This window comes from Carcharodon carcharias, chromosome 4, assembly GCF_017639515.1.
Source record: "Carcharodon carcharias isolate sCarCar2 chromosome 4, sCarCar2.pri, whole genome shotgun sequence".
Classification (NCBI taxonomy): domain Eukaryota; kingdom Metazoa; phylum Chordata; class Chondrichthyes; order Lamniformes; family Lamnidae; genus Carcharodon; species Carcharodon carcharias.
The window spans coordinates 162768099-162788448 of record NC_054470.1 but is presented as its reverse complement, the minus strand read 5'-3'; the positions used below and the strand labels follow the sequence as shown (position 1 = coordinate 162788448).

The 20350-nt window shown below is 44.9% G+C and overlaps 1 protein-coding gene across 3 annotated transcripts in view; it reads left to right on the top strand.

Annotated features, from left to right (window-relative positions):
• Nucleotides 1-20350, top strand: part of dmgdh (dimethylglycine dehydrogenase) — a 168448-nt gene that overhangs the window by 75776 nt on the left and 72322 nt on the right. For all 3 annotated transcript variants that reach the window (XM_041186943.1, XM_041186942.1, XM_041186941.1), the window contains exon 6: nucleotides 16013-16261. In XM_041186943.1, coding sequence (XP_041042877.1) covers nucleotides 16013-16261 — 249 coding nt within the window. The remainder of the gene's footprint in view (nucleotides 1-16012; nucleotides 16262-20350) is intronic.

Below are 20350 nucleotides of genomic sequence, written 5' to 3'. Positions count from 1 at the left end.
CCTGAGACAGCACTTAGTCTCTTTTGTGCGCATGCGTGAAAGAGCGCACTTTGACAGATGGGGATTCCCTCCCCCCCCCGCACAGGAAGCACATAGCACTTCCCGTCGGGCAGCCCGCTAGGCGGGCCTTAATTGGTCCGCCCACTAAAAATGGCGGCGGGCCCCGTTTCGGCTGCCCACCCACCGCCCGCCCATCAAGGTAAAAATTCTGGCCTAAGTAACCAAGATGTCATGGAACAAAAGGCAAAGGGAGTGATAATGGTTGTAAAGAAACAAAGCATTGGTCCGGGGAGGTGTTAATGGCAGAATGAAGATCTGAAAGCAAATACGTGAAAACAAGACACAGACTGGCACTTGGCAAAGGAAAGAAAGTATTCATGGTCTGATGTTGTTGAACTCAACGTTGAGTCCAGAAGGTTGTAAGGTGTAAGGTCTAATTGGAAGATGAGACGCTGTTCCTCGAGCTTGCACTGAGCTTCACTGGGACACTACAGCAAGCTAAGGATGGAAATATGAGTGTCAGAACAATGTTGTGAATTAAAATGGCAAGCAACTGCAAGGCTGGGATCATGCTTGCAGACTGGGTGAAGATGAGACCACAAAGCAGTCACCCAGTCTGCGTTTAGTCTCCCCAGTGTAGAGGAGACTATTAAAGTGGGCATTGGTCCCTTAGACGCTAAGACTGGGAATTAATAATAGGAAACAAAAGGCAGGATTTTTCAGATTCCCACCCTGCCAACTGAAGAGTCGGCAGGGAACACATTCCCACTGATAACCAGCTGCCCCACAGTGTTTAGCCATTCAGATGGCCGGCAGCTCTGTAGTGCCAGGTTCAAGTGGTGGCCACAGCTGGAACTACATCCAGCCCCTGAAAACAAGGGGTAGAAATTTCCCCCCTTCGGTTGGGGTGGGGGGGGGGGGGGGGGGTTGCGGTTAGGCGGGGGCGGGTGCGAACCTGATCGGCACCCCCGATTGGGGCCGCGCTGCCATTTTACGTGGGCGGGCCCAGTGTGACGCTCGCCCGAAAGCGCTAAACACTCCCTGTGCGGGCGGTGGGGGAGTCCCTGAGTCGGGGCCTGTGCTCTTTCACACAGAGGTGCCTCAGGGAGATTTGTTTAAGTTTTAAACATCCAAATAAAGAAATTAAAAACTTTTAAAACATGTCCCCTCATGTGACAGTGTCACAGGGGCTGGGACATGTCAATGAATTTTTAAAAAAAATTTTATTGAATTTTTAAACACTTCATGAAACCTCATCCTGCCTGTGGCTGAGGTTCCATGAAAAATGCGAAGGCCGCCTGGGCTCTTTGCCTGCCCGCCAACCTTACACTCATTTAATTATTTCAATTAGTTTCTAACAGGCCTTAATAGGCCTTTTACAGTTCGGCATGCGCGTAGCTGACTCGGCCGTGCACCCGTTGAACTGAAAATCTCAATGACACACGGTGACATCTGGATGCCCGCCTGACCTCACCGCACGTCATTTTATGCATCAGTGAGCGGGCCCTGCCCCCACTTGCTGACCCAAAAATTCTACCCAAGGAGATATTGGAGGCTGGACTGAAGGTAAGTCCAGGATATCGGTGGGGCCTGGCTGACAGGCCCCTGTGAGGGTGTTTGGGGGGAGCCGGATTTGAGAGGCCGGGTGAGTAGACTTAAAGAGCCGTGTGACCTTGCAAGGGTGCTTTTGATGGGCACAGGGGACCCCCAAAGGAGGTAAACCCACCAGCTTGCCTGACCAAAATCTGCGCAACTAAAGCTGCTGGGCTACCTCCTTGGGTAAAATAGCAGTGGGACAGAATGAAGCACTTAAATGACTATTAAATGGTCACTTAGGGGCCTCAATAGCCCAACAGACAGGTCACCTAAGGCCTCCAGTGCCCCCGTAAAATGGGAGATAGGTTGGGATGAGTGGCTAGGTGGTGGGCAGGCCACACACTACATTTTAAAAGCCCCCCACTTTCAAATCCACCGGTGGGGGGGGGGGGGTGTAAAATTCTGCTCTAGGAAATGGCAGAGACTTTGAACAAGTATTTTGGATCTCTCTTCACAGTAGAAAACACATGAAGAATCCCAAGAATAGTAGAAAATCAAGAGGCAAAATGGAGGGAGGAACTTTAAATAGTCATGATCAGTAGCAAATAAATACTAGGAAAATGATTAGAACTAAAGACCGACAGTCATCTGGATCTGATGGCCTGCAACCTAGCGTCGTAAAGAAGTGACTGCCTAGATAATGGATGCATTAGTTGCAACCTTCCAAATTGCCTAGACTCTGGAAATGTCTTAGTGGATTAGAAAATTGCAAACTTGCTCTTTCAAAAGAGGAGGGAGATGGAAAGCAGGAAACTACAGGCCAGTTAGCTTAACATCTCTCATTGGGAAAATGCTAGAATCAATTATTTATCTTAGACACCATCCAGGACAAATCAGCCTGCTTGATTGGCACCCCTTCCACAAACATTCACTCCCTCCACCACTGGCACACTGTAGCAGCAGTGTGTACCATCTAGAAGGATGCATTGCAGGAATTCACCCAAGGCTCCTTCGACAGCACCTTCCAAACCCACGACCACTACCATCTAGAAGGACAAGGGCAGCAGACATATGGGAACATCACCATCTGGAAGTCCCCCTCCAAGTCTCTCTCCATCCTGACTTGGAAATATATCGCCGTTCCTTCACTGTTGTTGGTTCAAAATCCTGGAGACCCCTCCCTAACAGCACTGTGGGTGTTTCTACTCCATATGGACTGTAGCGGTTCAAGAAGGCAGCTCACCACCACCTTCCCAAGAGCAATTAGAGATGGGCAATAAATGCTGGCATGACAGCGAAGCCCACATCCCATGAATGAATAAAATAAATTATTAAGGAGGCAGTAGAAGGACATTTAGAAATCAGCCAGAGAGAACATGGTTTTGTGAAAGGGAAATTCTGTCTGACAAATTTATTAAAGTTCTTTAAGGATGTAACAAGCAGGGTGGATATAGGGGGTGCCAGTAGGTGTAGTGTATTTGGATTTCCAAACGGTATTTGATAGGGTGTCACATCTAAGCTTATTGCACAATAAAAAAGCATATAGTGTTGGGGCTGATAATTAGCATGGATTGAGGATTGGCTAACTGAAAGGAAACAGAATTGGAATAAATGGATCATTGTCAAGTTGGCAAACTAACGAGTGGAGTGCTGTAGGGATCAGTGCTATTTATAATCTCTGTTAATGACTTGGATAAAGGGACTGTATTGTAGCCAAATTTCCAGATAATACAAAGAGAGGTAGGAGAGCAATTATTAGGAGGATACAAAGAGCTTGCAAAGTGATATAGATAGGTTAAGTGGGTGGGCAAAAATTAGGCAGATGGAGTATAATGTGAGACAATGTGAGGTTGTCCATTTTGGCAGGAAGAATAGAAAAGCAGAATATTATTTAAATGGAGACAGACAGCAGAATGCTGTGGTACATAGGGATCTCAGTATCCTTGTACAGGAATCACAAAAAGTCAGGTTCGAGGTAAGCAAGTGATTAGGAAGGCAAATGGAATGCTAGCCTTGATAGCAAGGGGAATGGAGTATAAATGTAGGGAAGTCTTGCTACAGATGAGACCACACCTAGACTATTGTAGACAGTTTAGGTCTCCTTACTTTGGTCTCCTTCCATTGTAAGAAGAATCATAGAAAGTTTACGGCACAGAAAGAGGCCACTTGGCCCATTGTGTCTATGCCGGCCAAAAAAAGAGCCACCCAGCCTAACCCCACTTTCCAGCATATGTTCCGTAGCCCTACAGGTTCTGGCACTGCAGGAACATACCCAGACACCTTTTAAACGATTTGAGGGTTTATGTCTCTACTACCCTTTCAGGTAGTGAGTTCCAGACCCCCAGAACCTTCTGGGTGAAAAAATATTTTCCTCATCTCCTCTCTAATCTTTCCACCAATCACTTTAAATCTATGCCCCCTAATCACTGACCTCTCTGCTAAATTAAATAGGCCCTTCCCAGCCATTCATACAGGCCGCTCACAATTTTGTACATCCCAATCAAATCTCCCTTCAACCTCCTCTGCTCCAAGGAGAACAACCCCAGCCGATCCAAACTTTCTTCATTGCTGCAATTTCCCAGCCCTGGCAACATCCCTGTAAATCTCCTCACACCCTTTCTAATGCAGTTACATCCTTTGTGTAATGAGGTGGCCAGAACTGCACACGGTACCTGAGTTGTGGCCTAACTAATGTTTTATGTAGTTCCAGCATAACCTCCCTGCTCTTATATTCTAGGCATTGAAGTTCAGAGAAGGTTCATTAGGCCGATTACTGAGGTGAAGAGGCTGCCTTATGAGGAAAGATTGAGCAGGTTCGGCCGAAACTCATTGGAGTTTAGAAGAATGCAGATGATCTTATTGAAACATATAAGGTTCTGAGGGTAAAAGCAAAGAACTGCGGATGCTGGAAATCCCAAACAAAAACAAAACTACCTGGAAAAACTCAGCAGATCTGGCAGCATCGGTGGAAAGGAGCACAGTTGATGTTTTGAGTCCTCATGACCCTTCAAGAGAACTAAGTAAAAGTAGAAAAGGGATGAAATATAAGCTGGTTTAAGAGGAGGGGGTTGGGACAAGAAGAGCTAGGTATAGGGCCAGTGATAGGTGGAGTTAACCAAAAGATGTCACAGACAAAAGGATAAAGAGGTGTTGAAGGTGGTGATATTATCTAAAGGAATGTGCTAATTAAGGGTAGAAAGCAGGACAAGCAAGGTAAAGATAGCCCTAGTGGGGGTGGGGTGGGGGTAAGGAATCTAAAAAGGCTAAAAGGTAGAGATAAAGCAATGGATGGAAATACATTTAGAAATAATGGAAATAGGTGGGAAATGAAAAATCTATATAAATTATTGGAAAAAACAAAAAGGAGAGAGAAAAAATGGAAAGGGGGTGGGGATGGAGGAGAGAGTTCATGATCTAAAATTGTTGAACTCAATATTCAGTCCAGAAGGCTGTAAAGTGCCTAGTCGGAAGATGAGGTGCTGTTCCTCCAGTTTGCCCCGAGCTTCACTGGAACAATGCAGCAGGCCAAGGACGGACATGTGGGCATGAGAGCAGGGTGGAGTGTTGAAATGGCAAGCGACAGGGAGGTCTGGGTAATGCTTGCGGACAGACCGAAGGTGTTCTGCAAAGCGGAGACCCAGTCCGCGTTTGATCTCTCCAATGTAGAGGAAACCGCATTGGGAGCAATGAATGCAGTAGACTAATTTAAGGGAAGTGCAAGTGAAATGCTGCTTCACTTGAAAAGAGTGTTTGGGCCCTTGGACAGTGAGGAGAGGGGAAGTGAAGGGGCAGGTGGTGCATCTTCTGCGGTTGCATGGGAAGGTGCCGTGGGAGGGGGTTGAGGGAGGGGGGTGATGGAGGAGTGGACCAGGGTGTCACGGAGGGAACAATCCCTGCGGAATGCCGCCGGGGGGTTGGGCGTGAAGCGAAGATGTGTTTGGTGGTGGCATCATGCTGGAGTTGGCGGGAATGGTGGAGGATGATCCTTTGAATGCGGAGGCTGGTGAGGTGATAAGTGAGGACAAGGGGGACCCTATCATGTTTTTGGGAGGGAGGAGAAGGTGTGAGGGCGGATGCGCGGGAGATGGGTCGGACACGGTTGAGGGCCATGTCAACCACCGTGGGTGGAAAACCTTGGTTAAGGAAGAAGGAAGACATGTCAGAGGAACTGTTTTTGAAATGGCATTATCAGAACAGATGCGATGGAGGCGAAGGAACTGAGAGAATGGGATGGAGTCCTTGCAGTAAGCAGGGTGTGAGGAGCTGTAGTCAAGGTAGCTGTGGGAGTCGGTAGGCTTGTAATGGATATTGGTGGACAGTATATCACCAGAACTTGAGACAGAGAGGTCATGGAAGGGAAGGGAAGTGTCAGAGATGGACCATGTGAAAATGATGGAGGGGTGGAAATTGGAAGCAAAATTAATAAAATTTTCCAGGTCCCGACAAGAGCATGAAGCAGCACCGAAGTAATCATCGATGTGCCGAAGAAAGAGTTGTGGGAGGGGGTCGGAGTAGGACTGGAACAAGGAATATTCCACATACCCCATAAAGAGACAGGCATAGCTGGGGTCCATGCGGGTGCCCATAGCCACACCTTTTATTTGGAGGAAGTGAGAGGAGTTGAAGGAGAAATTGTTCAGTGTGAGAACAAGTTCAGCCAGACAGTGGAGAGTAGTGGTGGATGGGGATTGTTCGGGCCTCTGTTCGAGGAAGAAGCGGAGAGCGATCAGACCATCCCGGTGGGGGATGGAGGTGTAGAGGGATTGGACGTCCATGGTGAAGAGGAGGCGGTTGGGGCCAGGGAACTGGAAATTGTTGATGTGATGTAGGGTGTCAGAGGATTCACAGATGTAGGTGGGAAGAGACTGGATAAGGGGAGAGAGAAGGGAGTCAAGATAACGAGAAATGAGTTCCATGGGGTAGGAACAGGCTGACACGATTGGTCTACCGGGACAGTCCTGTTTGTGGATTTTGGGTAGGAGGTAGAAGCGGGCCGTCCGAGGTTGGGCGACTATCAGGTTGGAAACTGTGGAAGGAAGATCTCCAGAGGAGATGAGGTCAGTGACAGTGCTGGAAACAATGGCTTGACGTTCAGTGGTGGGGTCATGGTCCAGGGAGAGGTAGGAGGAAGTGTCTGCGAGTTGACGCTCAGCCTCTGCGAGGTAGAGGTCAGTGCACCAGACAACAACAGCACTACCCTTGTCAGCGGGTTTGATGACAATGTCAGGGTTGGTCCTGAGAGAACGGAGTACAGCAAGTTCAGAGAGAGACAGGTTAGAATGGGTGAGAGGAGCAGAAAAATTGAGACGACTAATGTCACCCCGACAGTTCTCAATGAAAAGATAAAGAGAAGATAAGAATCCAGAGGGAGGGGTCCAGGTGGAGGGAGAATATTGGAGATGGGTAAAAGGATCCGTTGAACGGGAAGAGGACTCTTGCCCAAAGAAGTGAGCACAGAGACGATGGCGGCGGAAGAAGAGTTCAGCATTGTGCCAAGCCCAAAATTCATTGAGATGAGGGTGTAAGGGTATGAAACTAAGTCCTTTGCTGAGCACTGAACGTTCAGCATCGGAGAGGGGAAGGTCAGGGGGTATGGTGAATACACAGCCGGGGCTGGGATTGGAAGACGGGATGGGGACAGAGGGACAGGCAGGGGTGGAGGGTCCTAGATGGGTGTTGGTGTCGATGAGTTGTTGGACCTTGCGTTCCTTAGCACTTGAGAGAAAGAGAAAAAGTTTCTTGTTGAGGCATCGGATGAGATTCTGAGGGGGTTTGACAGGGTAGATGCTGAGAGGATGTTTCCCTTTCATGGGGGAATCTCAAACTGGGGGAACAGTTTAAGAGTAATCAGTTTCCCATTTAAGACAGAGATGAGGAAGAATTTCTTCTCTGAGAGTCATTAGTCTTTGGAATTCTCTTCCCAGAGATCAGTGGAGGCTGGGTCATTGAATATATTAAAGGCTGAGCTAGGCAGATTTTTGATCTACAGGAGAATCAAGAGTTATCGGGGGCAGACAAGAAAGCAGAGCTAAGGCCATAATCTAATTACCCATAATCTTACTGAATGGTGGAGCAGGCTTAATGGGCCAATGGTCTACTCATGTTTTTATTTCTTTATGATCTGATGAGGTAGCTTGCAACTTCAAGTATGATAATGAGGCTGTGACCTTCCATCTGGTGACTGGCAATTTCTGGAAGGTGAGAACTTGGTGGATTCAGGAGGTAAGCACCTTCACATTTACCTCTTGGATCCAGGTGCATGCCTGAGGAACCTCCACAATTGGGCCCCTCCTGTCCTGACCTACCACTCCCATCCCAACATTGCCCTGATCTCTCCTGCCCCACCAGACCTGGATCACCATCACCAGACCCCATCACCACCAAGCTGTGGGTGTTGGGTATTACCATGCATTTGCTGCCCTTGTCCTTCAGGATGGTAGAGGTCGCGGGTTTAGAAAGTGCTATTGAAAGAGCCTTTGCGAGTTGCTGCAGTGCATCTAGTAGATGGTAAGAACTGCTCACTGTGTACCGGTGGTGGAGGGAATGAATGCTTAAGGTATGTAAATGTATATAAATGGTCGTCTTTCTTTCCTACGTCCCTAAACTCTGTTCTTCAACAACAGTAAAGAAAATGTCTTTCAAAAGAACAATATTTCAGAAGCAGCATTTGGGATAAGATTATTGTTGCTATCCTCAAGGAAGAACACATTGTACGAAGGAATAAACTGAATATTAATTCGATACCATTGGTGGACTGGAATTCATCCTCATCTGCTCTAGGTGAGCTAACTTGCCTTTTTCCACTGGATCACACACACTTTCAAAATATGACATCAATCCTTCGCTCTTGCCCTCTTCCACAAAGCCATGCCATTGACTAAAGGCATACATAGGGGTAGGAGGGGATAATGTAACCTTTCCGGCTCCTCAAGTGGGTGTACTTAGCCTTGTGATAAGAAACAGATTGTTATGGTGCTGGAATGAAATAAAAGCTTGCATTCATGTTGGACCTTTCACCTCCTTAGAGGAAGCCACAAAGAACTTTATAACCAATGGATTACTTATGAAGGCCAGGCTGTTATTAAATAGCTGCTTAGATGCTATGGGTTGGAATTCCATTCTTGAACTGTTTCTCTGCCTTTCCATTTGCCTCCCTTTCTTTAAGATTCTCCTTAAAAACCACCATTTGTACCAAAAGTTCCTATTAAATCCCTTGGGATTTTTTTCTATGCGGAAGACATTGTGTTGTAAGCAATTACAGCAGCCATTTTGAGCACAGTGAGGTACTACAAGGGCAAAATTTTTACCTCGGCAGGCAGGTGCACACCCGACCCACTTGAGCATAAAATGACACGCGTTGTGCAAGCGCCCCACGTCAACGCGCAGTCGCGCGATATTTCGGTCAGCGGGCGCACGCCAGAATCAGCAACATGCCCAATGACAATCAAAAGACCTACTAAAGCCAATGACAATGTTACTGAAAGAAATTTTTCGCTGCCCGTCCAACCTTACGGCTGGCGGGCAGGCAAAAAGGCCAAGCGGCCATTGCACTTTTTAGGAACTCTCATCCACGGCGGGATGAGGTTTCCTAAAGCAAATAAAAATAAAATAAAAATTTTAAAATTTAACTAATAGCATGTCTCTGCTTATGTGACAGAGTCACATGAGGGCACATGTTTCGTAACATTTTTCATTTCTTTATTTTTTTAAAAACACTTCACCTCCCTGAGGTAGCTCTGTGCTTTAATTGGCCCGCCAGTGTGAAATCACCTTCCAGCCTTGGTCGCAGGCGGTGGTCAGCTCCCCGACCACCCCCGTTGAGCTCACCCGACAAGGGCAAAATTCTACCCCAAGTCACAAATGAATGGTCAGTCAGATAATCTGTTATTGATGGAGGAATGATAGCCAGGACATCAGAAAAACTCGATTCTCTTCTTTCATTAATGCTGTGAGTATCTTTATGCTCACTCAACATACGAGTAATACCTCGGTTTAACATTTTATCTGAAAGATGGCACCTCTGCAAATGCAGCATTCTCTCAGCACTGCACTGAAGTGTCAATCAAGATTATACGCTCAAGTTCTTATTGGAGTTAGACCCACTCATTTTGCCTTATCAGAGAACATAGGGTCGAAGTGCATCATTGTTTTCTTGGATAAGCTAAACTGAAAAGTAATATAATATCTCTTATATTTGTAACAAAACAGCACTAATAATCTTGGAAAAAAAATTTTTTTGGCTACTTATTTGTTCTACTCTGTGAACGTTCCTGGCTCTTCATCCATCCAACTATGAGGGAATGCCAGCTGTTGTTTATGTAGTGTACTTGTGCTGTATGTGTGGAAGTTGCTGAATAAGCCTCTTCCTTTTTTAAACTGTTCATTCAAGTCACTGTTTAGTAAAATAAAATGCAGTGTAGATATATGGGTCTGTGATCTGCTGGGCCCTAAAATTTTGGCCTTTTTCAACCCTTCATCTCCACTTGCCTGAAAGTGGCACTATTTTGACTCGTGCTAGGAATTGCTACTATTATTCTTGCCGAACTACACCCCTCCTCCTGTCCTTTAAATGTCAAATCCATGCAGGGATTTGGGTACTACTCCAAAGCCTACTCGCCTCCCTGACCCGTACTTCACTTATGTGTGATTCTTGATAGTGAGTGATAGGTCATTGCAGTCAGTACTAATTCTCTTTATACACGTATACTTCCAGCATGGATTGCTGGATTAGGAGTGAGAATCCTAGCTGATTTTCCCTTCCACATCTTGACTGAAAAGGAACAACATCCTAGTTCTCCAGGTTCACTGCTTTAGCTGGATTGTATTAATACTAATGCGATCTTCTTTCTGGCCCTCTACCGATTTTAACTGCTGAAAGTTTCCCACTGTTCCTGATGGCAGAGCCGTGAGACATTTCACTGCATTAAAGGTGTTTTATAAAGAGTGTCAGTCATGCCTCAACTGGTAGCACTCTCGGATCTTCATTCCTGGGATGAAAGGCTTATCTTATGAAGAAAGATTGAACAGGTTGGGTCTATACCCATTGGAGTTTAGAAGAATGAGAGGTGATCTTATTGAAAGATATAAGATCCTGAGGGGACTTGATAGGGTGGATACCGGGAGGATGTTTCATCTTGTGGAGGAGACCAGAACTAGGGGACACATTTTAAAAATTAAGAGATCTCCCTTTTAAGACGGGGATGAGGAGATGATTCTTTTCCTCAGAGGATCATTAGCCTGTGGAATTCTCTTCTCCAGAAAGCAGTGAAGGCTGGGTCATTGAAGATATTCAAGGCTGAGTTAGATAAAGTTTTGATTGACAAGGGAGTCAAGGGTTATAGGGGACAGGTGATCTTATTGAATGGCGGAGCAGGCTGGAAGGTCCGAATGGCCTACTCCTGCTCCTAAGTCCTATGTTCCTATCTGAGACAAAATGTAATGTCCAAGCCCCACACTAGACACTTGAGCATGAAATCTAAACAGCCACTCCGGTGCAGCCACTCAAGTGAGCTGCATTGTTGGAGATACAACCCTGCAGATGAGATGTTAAACGAAGGTCCTATCTGCCCTCCCAGGTGGATGTAAAAGATCCATGCACTATTTTGATGAAGAGCAGGCAAGTTCACCCCAGGATCTCAGCCAATTGTTATCCTTCAACCAACATCATTAAAACCAGATTATCTAGTCATTATTACATTGCTGTTTGTGGGATATGCCGTGTGCAAATTGACTACCGCGTTTTGCTACATTACGACAGAGGCTACACTTCAGAAGAAATTAATTGGCTGTAACGTGTTCCCTGTGTTGCAAGAGATGCTATATGAATGCAAATTTTTTCATGGGATGTGCTAGGCAAACATTTATTGCCCATCCCTAGTTGAGGGTATTGCTGTGGGTCTGGAGTCACATGTAAGCTAGACTTGGTAAGGACAGCAGATTTCCTTCCCTAAATGGAATTAGTGAACCAGTTGGTTTTTTACAACAATCGGCAATGGTTTCATGGTCATCATCAGACTTTTAATTCCAGATTTGTTTTATTGAATTCAAATTTCACCATCTGCCATGGTGGGATTCAAACCCAGGTCCCCAGAGCATTACCCTGGATCTCTGGAATACTAGTCAGTGACAATATCACTAAGCCACCAGCTCCCCGTAGCCACCTCCTCCCCGTTCTGAATTCAAGCTGAAACTAGGAAGACATATCCACCAAAGTAGGTAACCATTTCCATTATAATTCAAAGTTAACCCAGTACGAGCTTCACTGAAATGAAATGTTTCACCAAATCCTGTTGATAATTATACTAATTAGATTACCATAGAGATCTGTCTGTGGTCAGTGTGCTGCAATACTGGTGAGATCTGAATGTGTTTCTAGTCATTTAGAACTAAACTTCAATTATATGGGAAAATTTAGGCTTTGAAGTCAAGGCCGCTTGTAACTGGCTACCAGAGGCACCAAATCTTGTGAAGTTGTGACTGTCCTCTCCAATTTTTTTTTCCTTTCCTTGGTGGGGAAAGACCGTGGATGGCTTCCCACATAACAACGACTGGGGATTAGTAGAGCAGGTCATAAACTGACATCTGCCTCTCGTCCGTGACGCTCTCGTCATTTCAATCTTGTCAGTTCTATTGCTTTAAATATGGGGATGAAGAAAAAAGAGATTTTAATAGTGCAGAGTTTTTGTTCACTGAATTCACTTGAAGCATTCGTAACAATTAGCTGAAGAGTCTGACTGTATCTTTAATTGAAATGTTTCCTGAAGGTAAGCTCGAGCTTTTAGCATCTGATCTATTTGTTCCTGCGGAATATGACATGGTGGCCAGCAGTGAAACACAGCTGCAAGCTGGCCATGGTTGGGAATTAAATATTCAGCATATAAAGCCTTTAAAAAGTTTAGAGAAACTGGAAGAAAAGAAGGAAGGCCTTATTGATTCAAGATACTATTACAGCTTTAGTAAGAGAAAATATAAGTAAGTAAGTAAAAACAATCAGCAGATAGTCTGCAGTTAGAATTGAGGATTACGAGAGGGCTTAAATGGAAGTTGCCTGCGTGCAATGAAATGGCAGAATTTAGAGATTCAAGTGGTTTGTAGCAAAAGCAGGGCTGTTTTACTGGAAGACTTTAATTTTCAAATAGATAGGGAGGAGCAGAGTAGCCGAAGTCAAAAAGGTAGTGAATTTCTTGATTCCATTCAAGACAGTTTACGGGTAGCAATATATTCTAAGACAAACAAGAAGGAAAGACATACCAAATCTAGTAATGTGTAATGAGCCAGACTTTGTTAATAACCTAACAGCAGGTTAACATTTATCTAATCGTGCCCATAATAGATTGAAATCAATGTTTGGGTTGAAAAGGGGAAATGTAACAGTTACCAAGATTTTACATTTTGCTAAGGTCAACTTTGGCAGGATGTGACAGGCTGATAACAACAAAACTGTTATTGGATAAAACTGCAGATGAACAGTGGGACATGTTCATTTGGTGTTTAGTTTAAGACAGCACCAGTATATACTACTAAGGGCCAAGAACCCTAATTACTAAATAAATAATTACTAAATAAAACAGTCATGGTTGACAAAATGAGGTGAGATTTAATATACAATTAAAAGGAAGAGCTCATAAAAGTACGAAGAACAGTTCAGAGGTCAGGGCGCGATACAAAGAACATCAAATGAGGACAAAAAAGACAGAAAAAAGCAAGTAGACAAAGAAACTTGTGAGCGTTTGACAGGGTAGATGTTGAGACGATCTTTCCACTAGTGGGGGAATCTTGGACTAGAGGACTTAGTTACAGAATAAGTGGACAATCATTTAAAACTGAGAAGCAAAGGGATTTCTTCTCTCAGAGGGCAGTGAATGTCTGGAATTCTCTACCCCAGAGAGTTGTGGAGGCTAGATCACTGAAAATATTTAAAGAGGAGGTAGACAGATTTTTGAAATATTCGGGAGTTGAGGGCTATGAGGAGCTGGCACGAAAGGGGAGTTGAGGCCTGGGGCAGATCAGCCATGATCTTATTGAATGGCGGGGCAGGCTTGAGGGGCTGAATAGCCTACCCCTATTTCTTATGTTCTTATGGATATCAAGATAAAACAAAACATTTTTACAATTAGGAAAAAAGAGTCATCAAGGATAATACGGGGAATGTTCTCTGTAAGCGGCAACGTAGTAACCCAAAAGTCCTGAAGCAGGTTGCGCACAAATTGGCCCCTTTAGTTAACGCCTCTCAGCTGCACAAAAAAATAATTAAAGGGACAGCACACTTAAATAGATCACCCGTGCACTCAAAAAAAAAATAGTCGGAATGCCAAACGTGGACCGTTCAAAAATAGACACAGATAATATTGCAAATAAAAGTAAATTAATGGCAGACATGTTGAATGCTTTGTGTAAGTTTTCATCATAGAGGAAGAAGATAGCATACCTGACATTCCAGGGAAACAAATGATAAATCAATAACTAAGCAAGAAAACAGTTGTATAAAGAAACCCTGGCACTAAAGTCTGATAGATATCCAGGAGCTGTTGGCTTCCACTTTAGGTTTTTAAAGGAAGTGGTTGAAATTACACTTGCTTCACCAAAAACATCAAACGTGCTCTCGATTTTATCCAGAGATTGTAAAATTGCAAATGTAATTCCATATGTAAGAAAGATGTGTGAGAGAGAGAAACTAGGGAATTGTAGACCAGTAAGTATGTGATAGTTCATCTTAGGCCAAAAAAGGATAGATCTGAGTATTATTAAGATGTTGGTCCAGCAGCTGCTGTGGGGAAGTTGTCGCAATTTACAATTAAGGACAGAGTGGCTGAGCACATCGGCAAATCTGAGCTGGTTTGAAAAAGCCAACTACATTTGTAAAGGGTAGGTCATATCTAACAAACCAAATTGAAATTTGAGGAAGTAGCTAAAGTAGTAGCGAGGGGAATGTCTGTGGAAGTAGTTTATAAGGACTTCCAGACTGCACTCTGTGGCAGATGGATTTCAACACAAGTAACTGTGAGGTAATCCATTTTGAACCAAAAAACAGGTTGGAGTATTGTTTCAATGGTGAGAAGCTTCGAACTGAGAGGTCCAAGAGCTTTAGGGATCCATGCATACAGATCACTGAAATGTAGTGATCAGATACAAAAAAAAATCAAAAAGGCAATGAGATGTTAGTCTTTATAGCTAGAGGGCTAGGATATAATGTTGAGGAAGTCTTGCCACAGCTGTGCAAAGCCTTGGCTAGACCACGTCTGCAGTCATGTTTACAGTTCTAGGCACCGCGTCTTATCATAGATATGTTGGCCTTGGAAGGCTCCAAGAGTTAATTTATGAGGAGAGGTTACATAAAGTAGGCTTGTATTCCAGAAATATTCCTGGTTAAGGGGTGATTTTATTGAGGTTTTTAAGATTTTAAAGGAAATTGATAGGGTAGTTAGAGGGAAATATTTTCTGCTCCTATCTGGAGTCTAGGATAAGGGAACATAACCTGGAAATCAGAGCCAGGCTGTTCAGGAGAGAAGTTAGGAAACACTTTTTCATGCAGAGGGTGGTAGAAAGTGTGGCTCTATCTCCCACAGACATCAATAGATGCTCACTCAATAAGTAATTTTAAATCTGAGATCGATGGATTTTTGCCAATCAAAGGGTTAAAGGATATGGAGCCCAGCTGGGTAAATAGAATTAGGATACAGATCAGTTCATATGTTCTCGACATTCCTCCAGGTACTATAGAGATCCAGTGGGTTAGCTGACAACTCCACTAAATTTGATTTTTCTTCTGTAACGATTTTATCTATCTTACATCAATCGCAATCAATTATACTTATCCACCTTCTCTGCAGATTCCAAATGGGTCATTTTGACCTTTGTCCCCCAGGCAAGAAGGGAAAACCAACCTCATATTCTTTTTGCTTTCTGTTCCTCTCTAGTCTTTCATGTTGCTCTTATGCCACTCTGTTTATTATTATAGTTAATAATAGAGGCGGTGTTAAAAACAAAAAAACTGCGGATGCTGGAAATCCAAAACAAAAACAGAATTACCTGGAAAAACTCAGCAGGTCTGGCAGCATCGGCGGAGAAGAAAAGAGTTGACGTTTCAAGTCCTCATGACCCTTCGACAGAACTTGAGTTTGAGTCTTTCTTGGACTCGAACTCAAGTTCTGTCGAAGGGTCATGAGGACTCGAAACGTCAACTCTTTTCTTCTCCGCCGATGCTGCCAGACCTGCTGAGTTTTAATAGAGGCGGTGTGCCTTTTCAAGCTGCCAGATAGGTCTCCAATTTGACTCACTGATTTAAAACGACAAACTGCAATTTCACAAGTGTTAGTAATATGATTTCAAAACTTGTTTTTAATTTGAAAATACATACGCATCCATTGTGAGGTAAACTCATCTGAAAGTGGGCGTTTTTGGTTGTTCAGCCCTTGAGCTAAGCTGGTCCTGGTGAATGTCTAGATGAAGCTCATTTTACCTGCTGTATTTGCTGCAGGATTCTGGGCCCGCGAAATTGGAAATATGATTGGTTTGGAGCACCCCCTTATCCCTGTCCATCATCAGTATGTCATCACAGCAACAGTCCCAGAGGTGAAGTCACTGAAACAAGAGCTTCCTGTTCTCCGTGATTTGGAAGGATCATACTACTTGCGGCAGGAGCGTGATGGTCTACTGTTTGGTCCCTATGAAGATCAGAAGAAGATGATGATACAGGAGTCTTGGTTAACAGATGGTGTCCCACCAGGTACAAGGAGGATATTATAATTTCATTTACAAGTATCAGTTTTATATTGTATTCTATTGAAGTATATTTCAAGGCAAGAGCAATTATGGGGGATACCTTCTCTGCACCAGCCATAGCGAAATTGTAAACATGTTTATAGAGAACAGTGTACAATTGTTCTACAGTTAACCTAGAAAGGAAACCTACTTCATCATTTCTGTGGCCTTGATATTAAACCCTGCCAGGACAGGCCAGAGAAGGTTGAGCAATGGGAGTGAAATTCAGGGAATGCGACCTCAGCTCGCTGCACATGCACCTGTCACCTTTTCTGCGCTGGAGGATAATGGGCATCCCAGTGTCCTGCTGTGAAGAGGGATTTGGGAAACCTGGCAGTGAATGAGAGACAGGTGCTGCTGCTGAACAAGGGAAGTGCTCCTCATGGGCCGGGAGGAGCAGGAAAGCTGTTGAGGGAAATCTTCGGCATACCCAGCCTATCACCTGCCTCTTCCCACCCCTACCACCAGCCGTCCCGATTGTTGATCTTCCCCCAGCCCTAATTGCCAACCTCGCATAGAGGAGGCTCAAAGCTTGCAACTCGGAGCTGGGTGGAGGCTGCAGATCAGAGCCAGGGATTGAGTGGGTGGGTGCAAGAAGCTCAATGTAGTGATCAGTGCTGAGGAAAACCAAAGGGTCCCTTGTGAAGGGATCATTCCTGCTTCTCCTTGCCCACAAGGAGTTAAAAAGAGCAAATCTTTAGCATTTGCCTTCAGTAATCAACCACTCATGCCTTGGTTCAGTTGCCAGGCAGCTGACAGCTTATGTCTCTCCATCATTTCTAGTTAAATTTGAGGTGCAGCCTCGATTATCACATTAGGTTGTGACTTTGAACTGCTAATTGCTGTTTGCTTGAACCTTATTAATGGCTTGATTTCAGTAAAAATTTAAAGGGGTGAGAATGGAATTGGGTTGTTCGATCCTGATATTTTAAACATCCCCTCCCATTCATTCCCTCTTCTGCCGTGGATGGACGGGGTTCAGGGAGAGGGTGGTGTTAAAAGGCAGGCCACAGAGTCAGCTGTCACCTTTATGACACCGAGCTTGGCTTTTCTGCTACCTCCATCAGCTACGTCCAAACGTCCTGGAATTTTAATGTTGGCAAAAACAAAGCAATTCATTTTAGCAGTTGCCAGTATTTACATTCCTCTAGCTTTGATTCCGTCAGCTTGGCTTCCACATCGGGTGAATCATGAAGCACAGAATCTTTACGTACTTCTCACCCTAAAAATTAGCTTTTTCCTCCAATTCGCCTCGTTACCAAGATCACATTTTTCACTCCAGAACATCATCCACCTCCATTTCCACCTCTGATGTTGAATGTATGCTCTCATCTTGACGATGAGTTATATTCGCCGCTCATGGTGTATTATCGCTTCTCATTCTTTTCAGCCCTTATGCAGCCATTGGCATGATCAACCACATCATACTCCTCCAACATCTCTCCTATGGTGCCCAGCCCATTAAGAATTTGTTCACTTCAATCCACACTTATCAATCCAATCAAGCTAGACCATTTCTAGCAATTAGTTTTCTTCCTGGATGTATCGTGTTGCCTCTGGATTCCGCCAAGGAGCTATCCTTGGCACCCTTCTCCCTCATCTATATGCTATCGCTTTGAAGCCATCAACAGTGGCAACAATTGCATTTATATAGTGCTTATATAGTGCCTTTAGTGAGGAAAAACACTCCAAGTCAGAGAATTATAGCGCAGGATTTTTCAGATGGCAGAGTTTTCCCACCCCCGCCACCTGAAGAGTCAGCAAGTTACGCACCTCCATTGATTACAGCAGCCCAGTGGCCACTTACCCCTCTTAAGGTGCATTAATTGGCTGGAGACAGGACTTCTGCCCCTCACTCGTGTGGAAGTCCTGCCTCAGAAAGCTGCTGGCCATTCTGATTGCATCAATGGCAACAGTGGACAGGACTGGGGCTACAAGCAGTCCCCAGATTCTAAGTCCAGGACCAGCTAAGTGTGGGAGGTCGCACAGCGGGGAAGTGAGGTGAGGCCCGGTGGAGTTGGGACAGAGGGCTGGGAGTCTTGATGGAGAGGCCAGGGTGGGAGGGAGCACCCATGGGGGTAGGGGGGCAGACCTTATGGAGGGATGGGGGCATCCAATGTGGAAAGGAGGCCCTTGAAGGAGGTGCCCCCCCCACACACCACCTTCCCGCTCAAGGCCTGAGCGGGGTGATCTGCCAGGTATCTTCCCTGCCCCTGAACAACTCCTGCCAGCCTCAAAATTGAGGCCAGGAGGAAGCAGCTCTTAAGTGACCAATAATTGAAGGCCTCAATTGGTGCGAGGCTGGGTGGACCACGCTAGGCCTCGCCTGCCCCATGTACAATTGGGCACAGGTCAGGGCAGGTGGAAGGGTGGTGGGGAGGTCTTCCTGGGAACTTTACAAGCCCTTCAGCCTGAAAACCCACTGGCAGGGAAAAGGTAAAGTTCTTCCCACTGAATGGTTAAAACACGGAAGGAGACCATTCAGCCCTTGTGAACGTGCCAGTCACCTCACAGAAGCCTCATTATAATTTGAAACCAAAAAAGGAGGTATTATGACAGGTGACTAAAAGCAAGCAATGGAGGCTGGGGCATTGAATATATTAAGGCTGACTTAGACAAATTTTTGATTGACAAGGGAGTCAAGGGTTATGAGGTCAAGCAGGAAAATGGAGCTAAGGCCACGTCAGATCAGCCATGATCATATTGACAGGCGGAGCAGACTCAAGGAGCTGAATGGCCTACTTCTTCTCCTATTTCTTATGGTCTTAGAGTCTTATTATGGGAGTGGGGGCTGTATGAGAAACCAGTGTCTGAGGAACGTGCAATTTTTAAAGGATTGGTAGACTAGGTGCCTTTGATGTGTGATTGGAACATAGAGTAGGATAGGTTATGGATAGCAGATATTTGGATGAGTTCAAGTTTATGGTAGGTGGAAAGGGGGATGCTAGCCAGGAAAAGCTTGAAATAGGTATGTCTAGATGTAAGATAAGTATTAATGAAGGTTTCGGTGGCATATGGGCTAAGGTACTATGGGCGATGTGCAAGTCATGGAGGTGAAAATTGGCGGCTTTTGTGATGGAGAGAATATGGAGTTGGAATCTCAGCTCAGAGTTAAATCGGACACCAAGGTTGCAAACATCATATTTAAGCTGGAAAGGCTAAAGAGAAGGATGAAACCACTAGAAAGGGAACAGAGGGCTGAATAATACGCTCTGGCGTGGTGCATGGGCCGCGCACCTGCAAGAAGCCGGCATTTAGACTTCCGAGCCTGCCACCCAAAGACACCGAATAAAGCGTCTATTGGGCCAATTATGAGTGCTGGGTGTCAGACTGAGAGTATCCTGTCTAATCAGAGCAGCAGGGTGGGATAGCCGGCGTTGGATCAAGGTCACGGCCCGTAATTTAAAGGGCCACTCTGGCCTCTTTAGCAGCGCAATGCAGAAATGGATCTCTTTGCATGAGGCCTCAGGTTCTTAAAACATAAATTTAAGTCAGCACACATCTACTTCTTCCACAAAGCACTTCTAGCAGCCAAAGAACACTTAACAACCAAAATTTAACTCTGCCCTCAGACAACCCAACTGTACAACCTGCCTGATGAAAAAGTGGGAAATACGGCTGGCGTAAATCGCACTCTGAAAACGTTTTATTCCATTCTGCATGTTTTATGGCAGTTGATTGCCTTTTTAATGAGCACAACTAGCCTATCACCTTCAATTTGCATAAGAAACCTCCAAATTTCCAGACCCACCCACTAACCGTATTATCCCAGATTGGCGTGAAAATGCCAGGAATGTGACCCGATGTTTTAATGCACTTGCACGTTTCACTTCCATTTTCAGAGCGTATCATTCAGGCTAGAGTTTGTGATGGTTGCTGAAGCTTCAAAGTGTTTAATTAGAGGAAATAATGGTTCATTCAGGACTAGAAGTAAGACAACGCAGAGGCAGTGAAGAGGCCAAAAGAGGTGGTGAAGAGTTAGAGGAGGATGCTGTCAAAGTACAGGCAAAACAAGATGGGATGTCTTTGGATAACAGAACCATAGAGTGGAGTG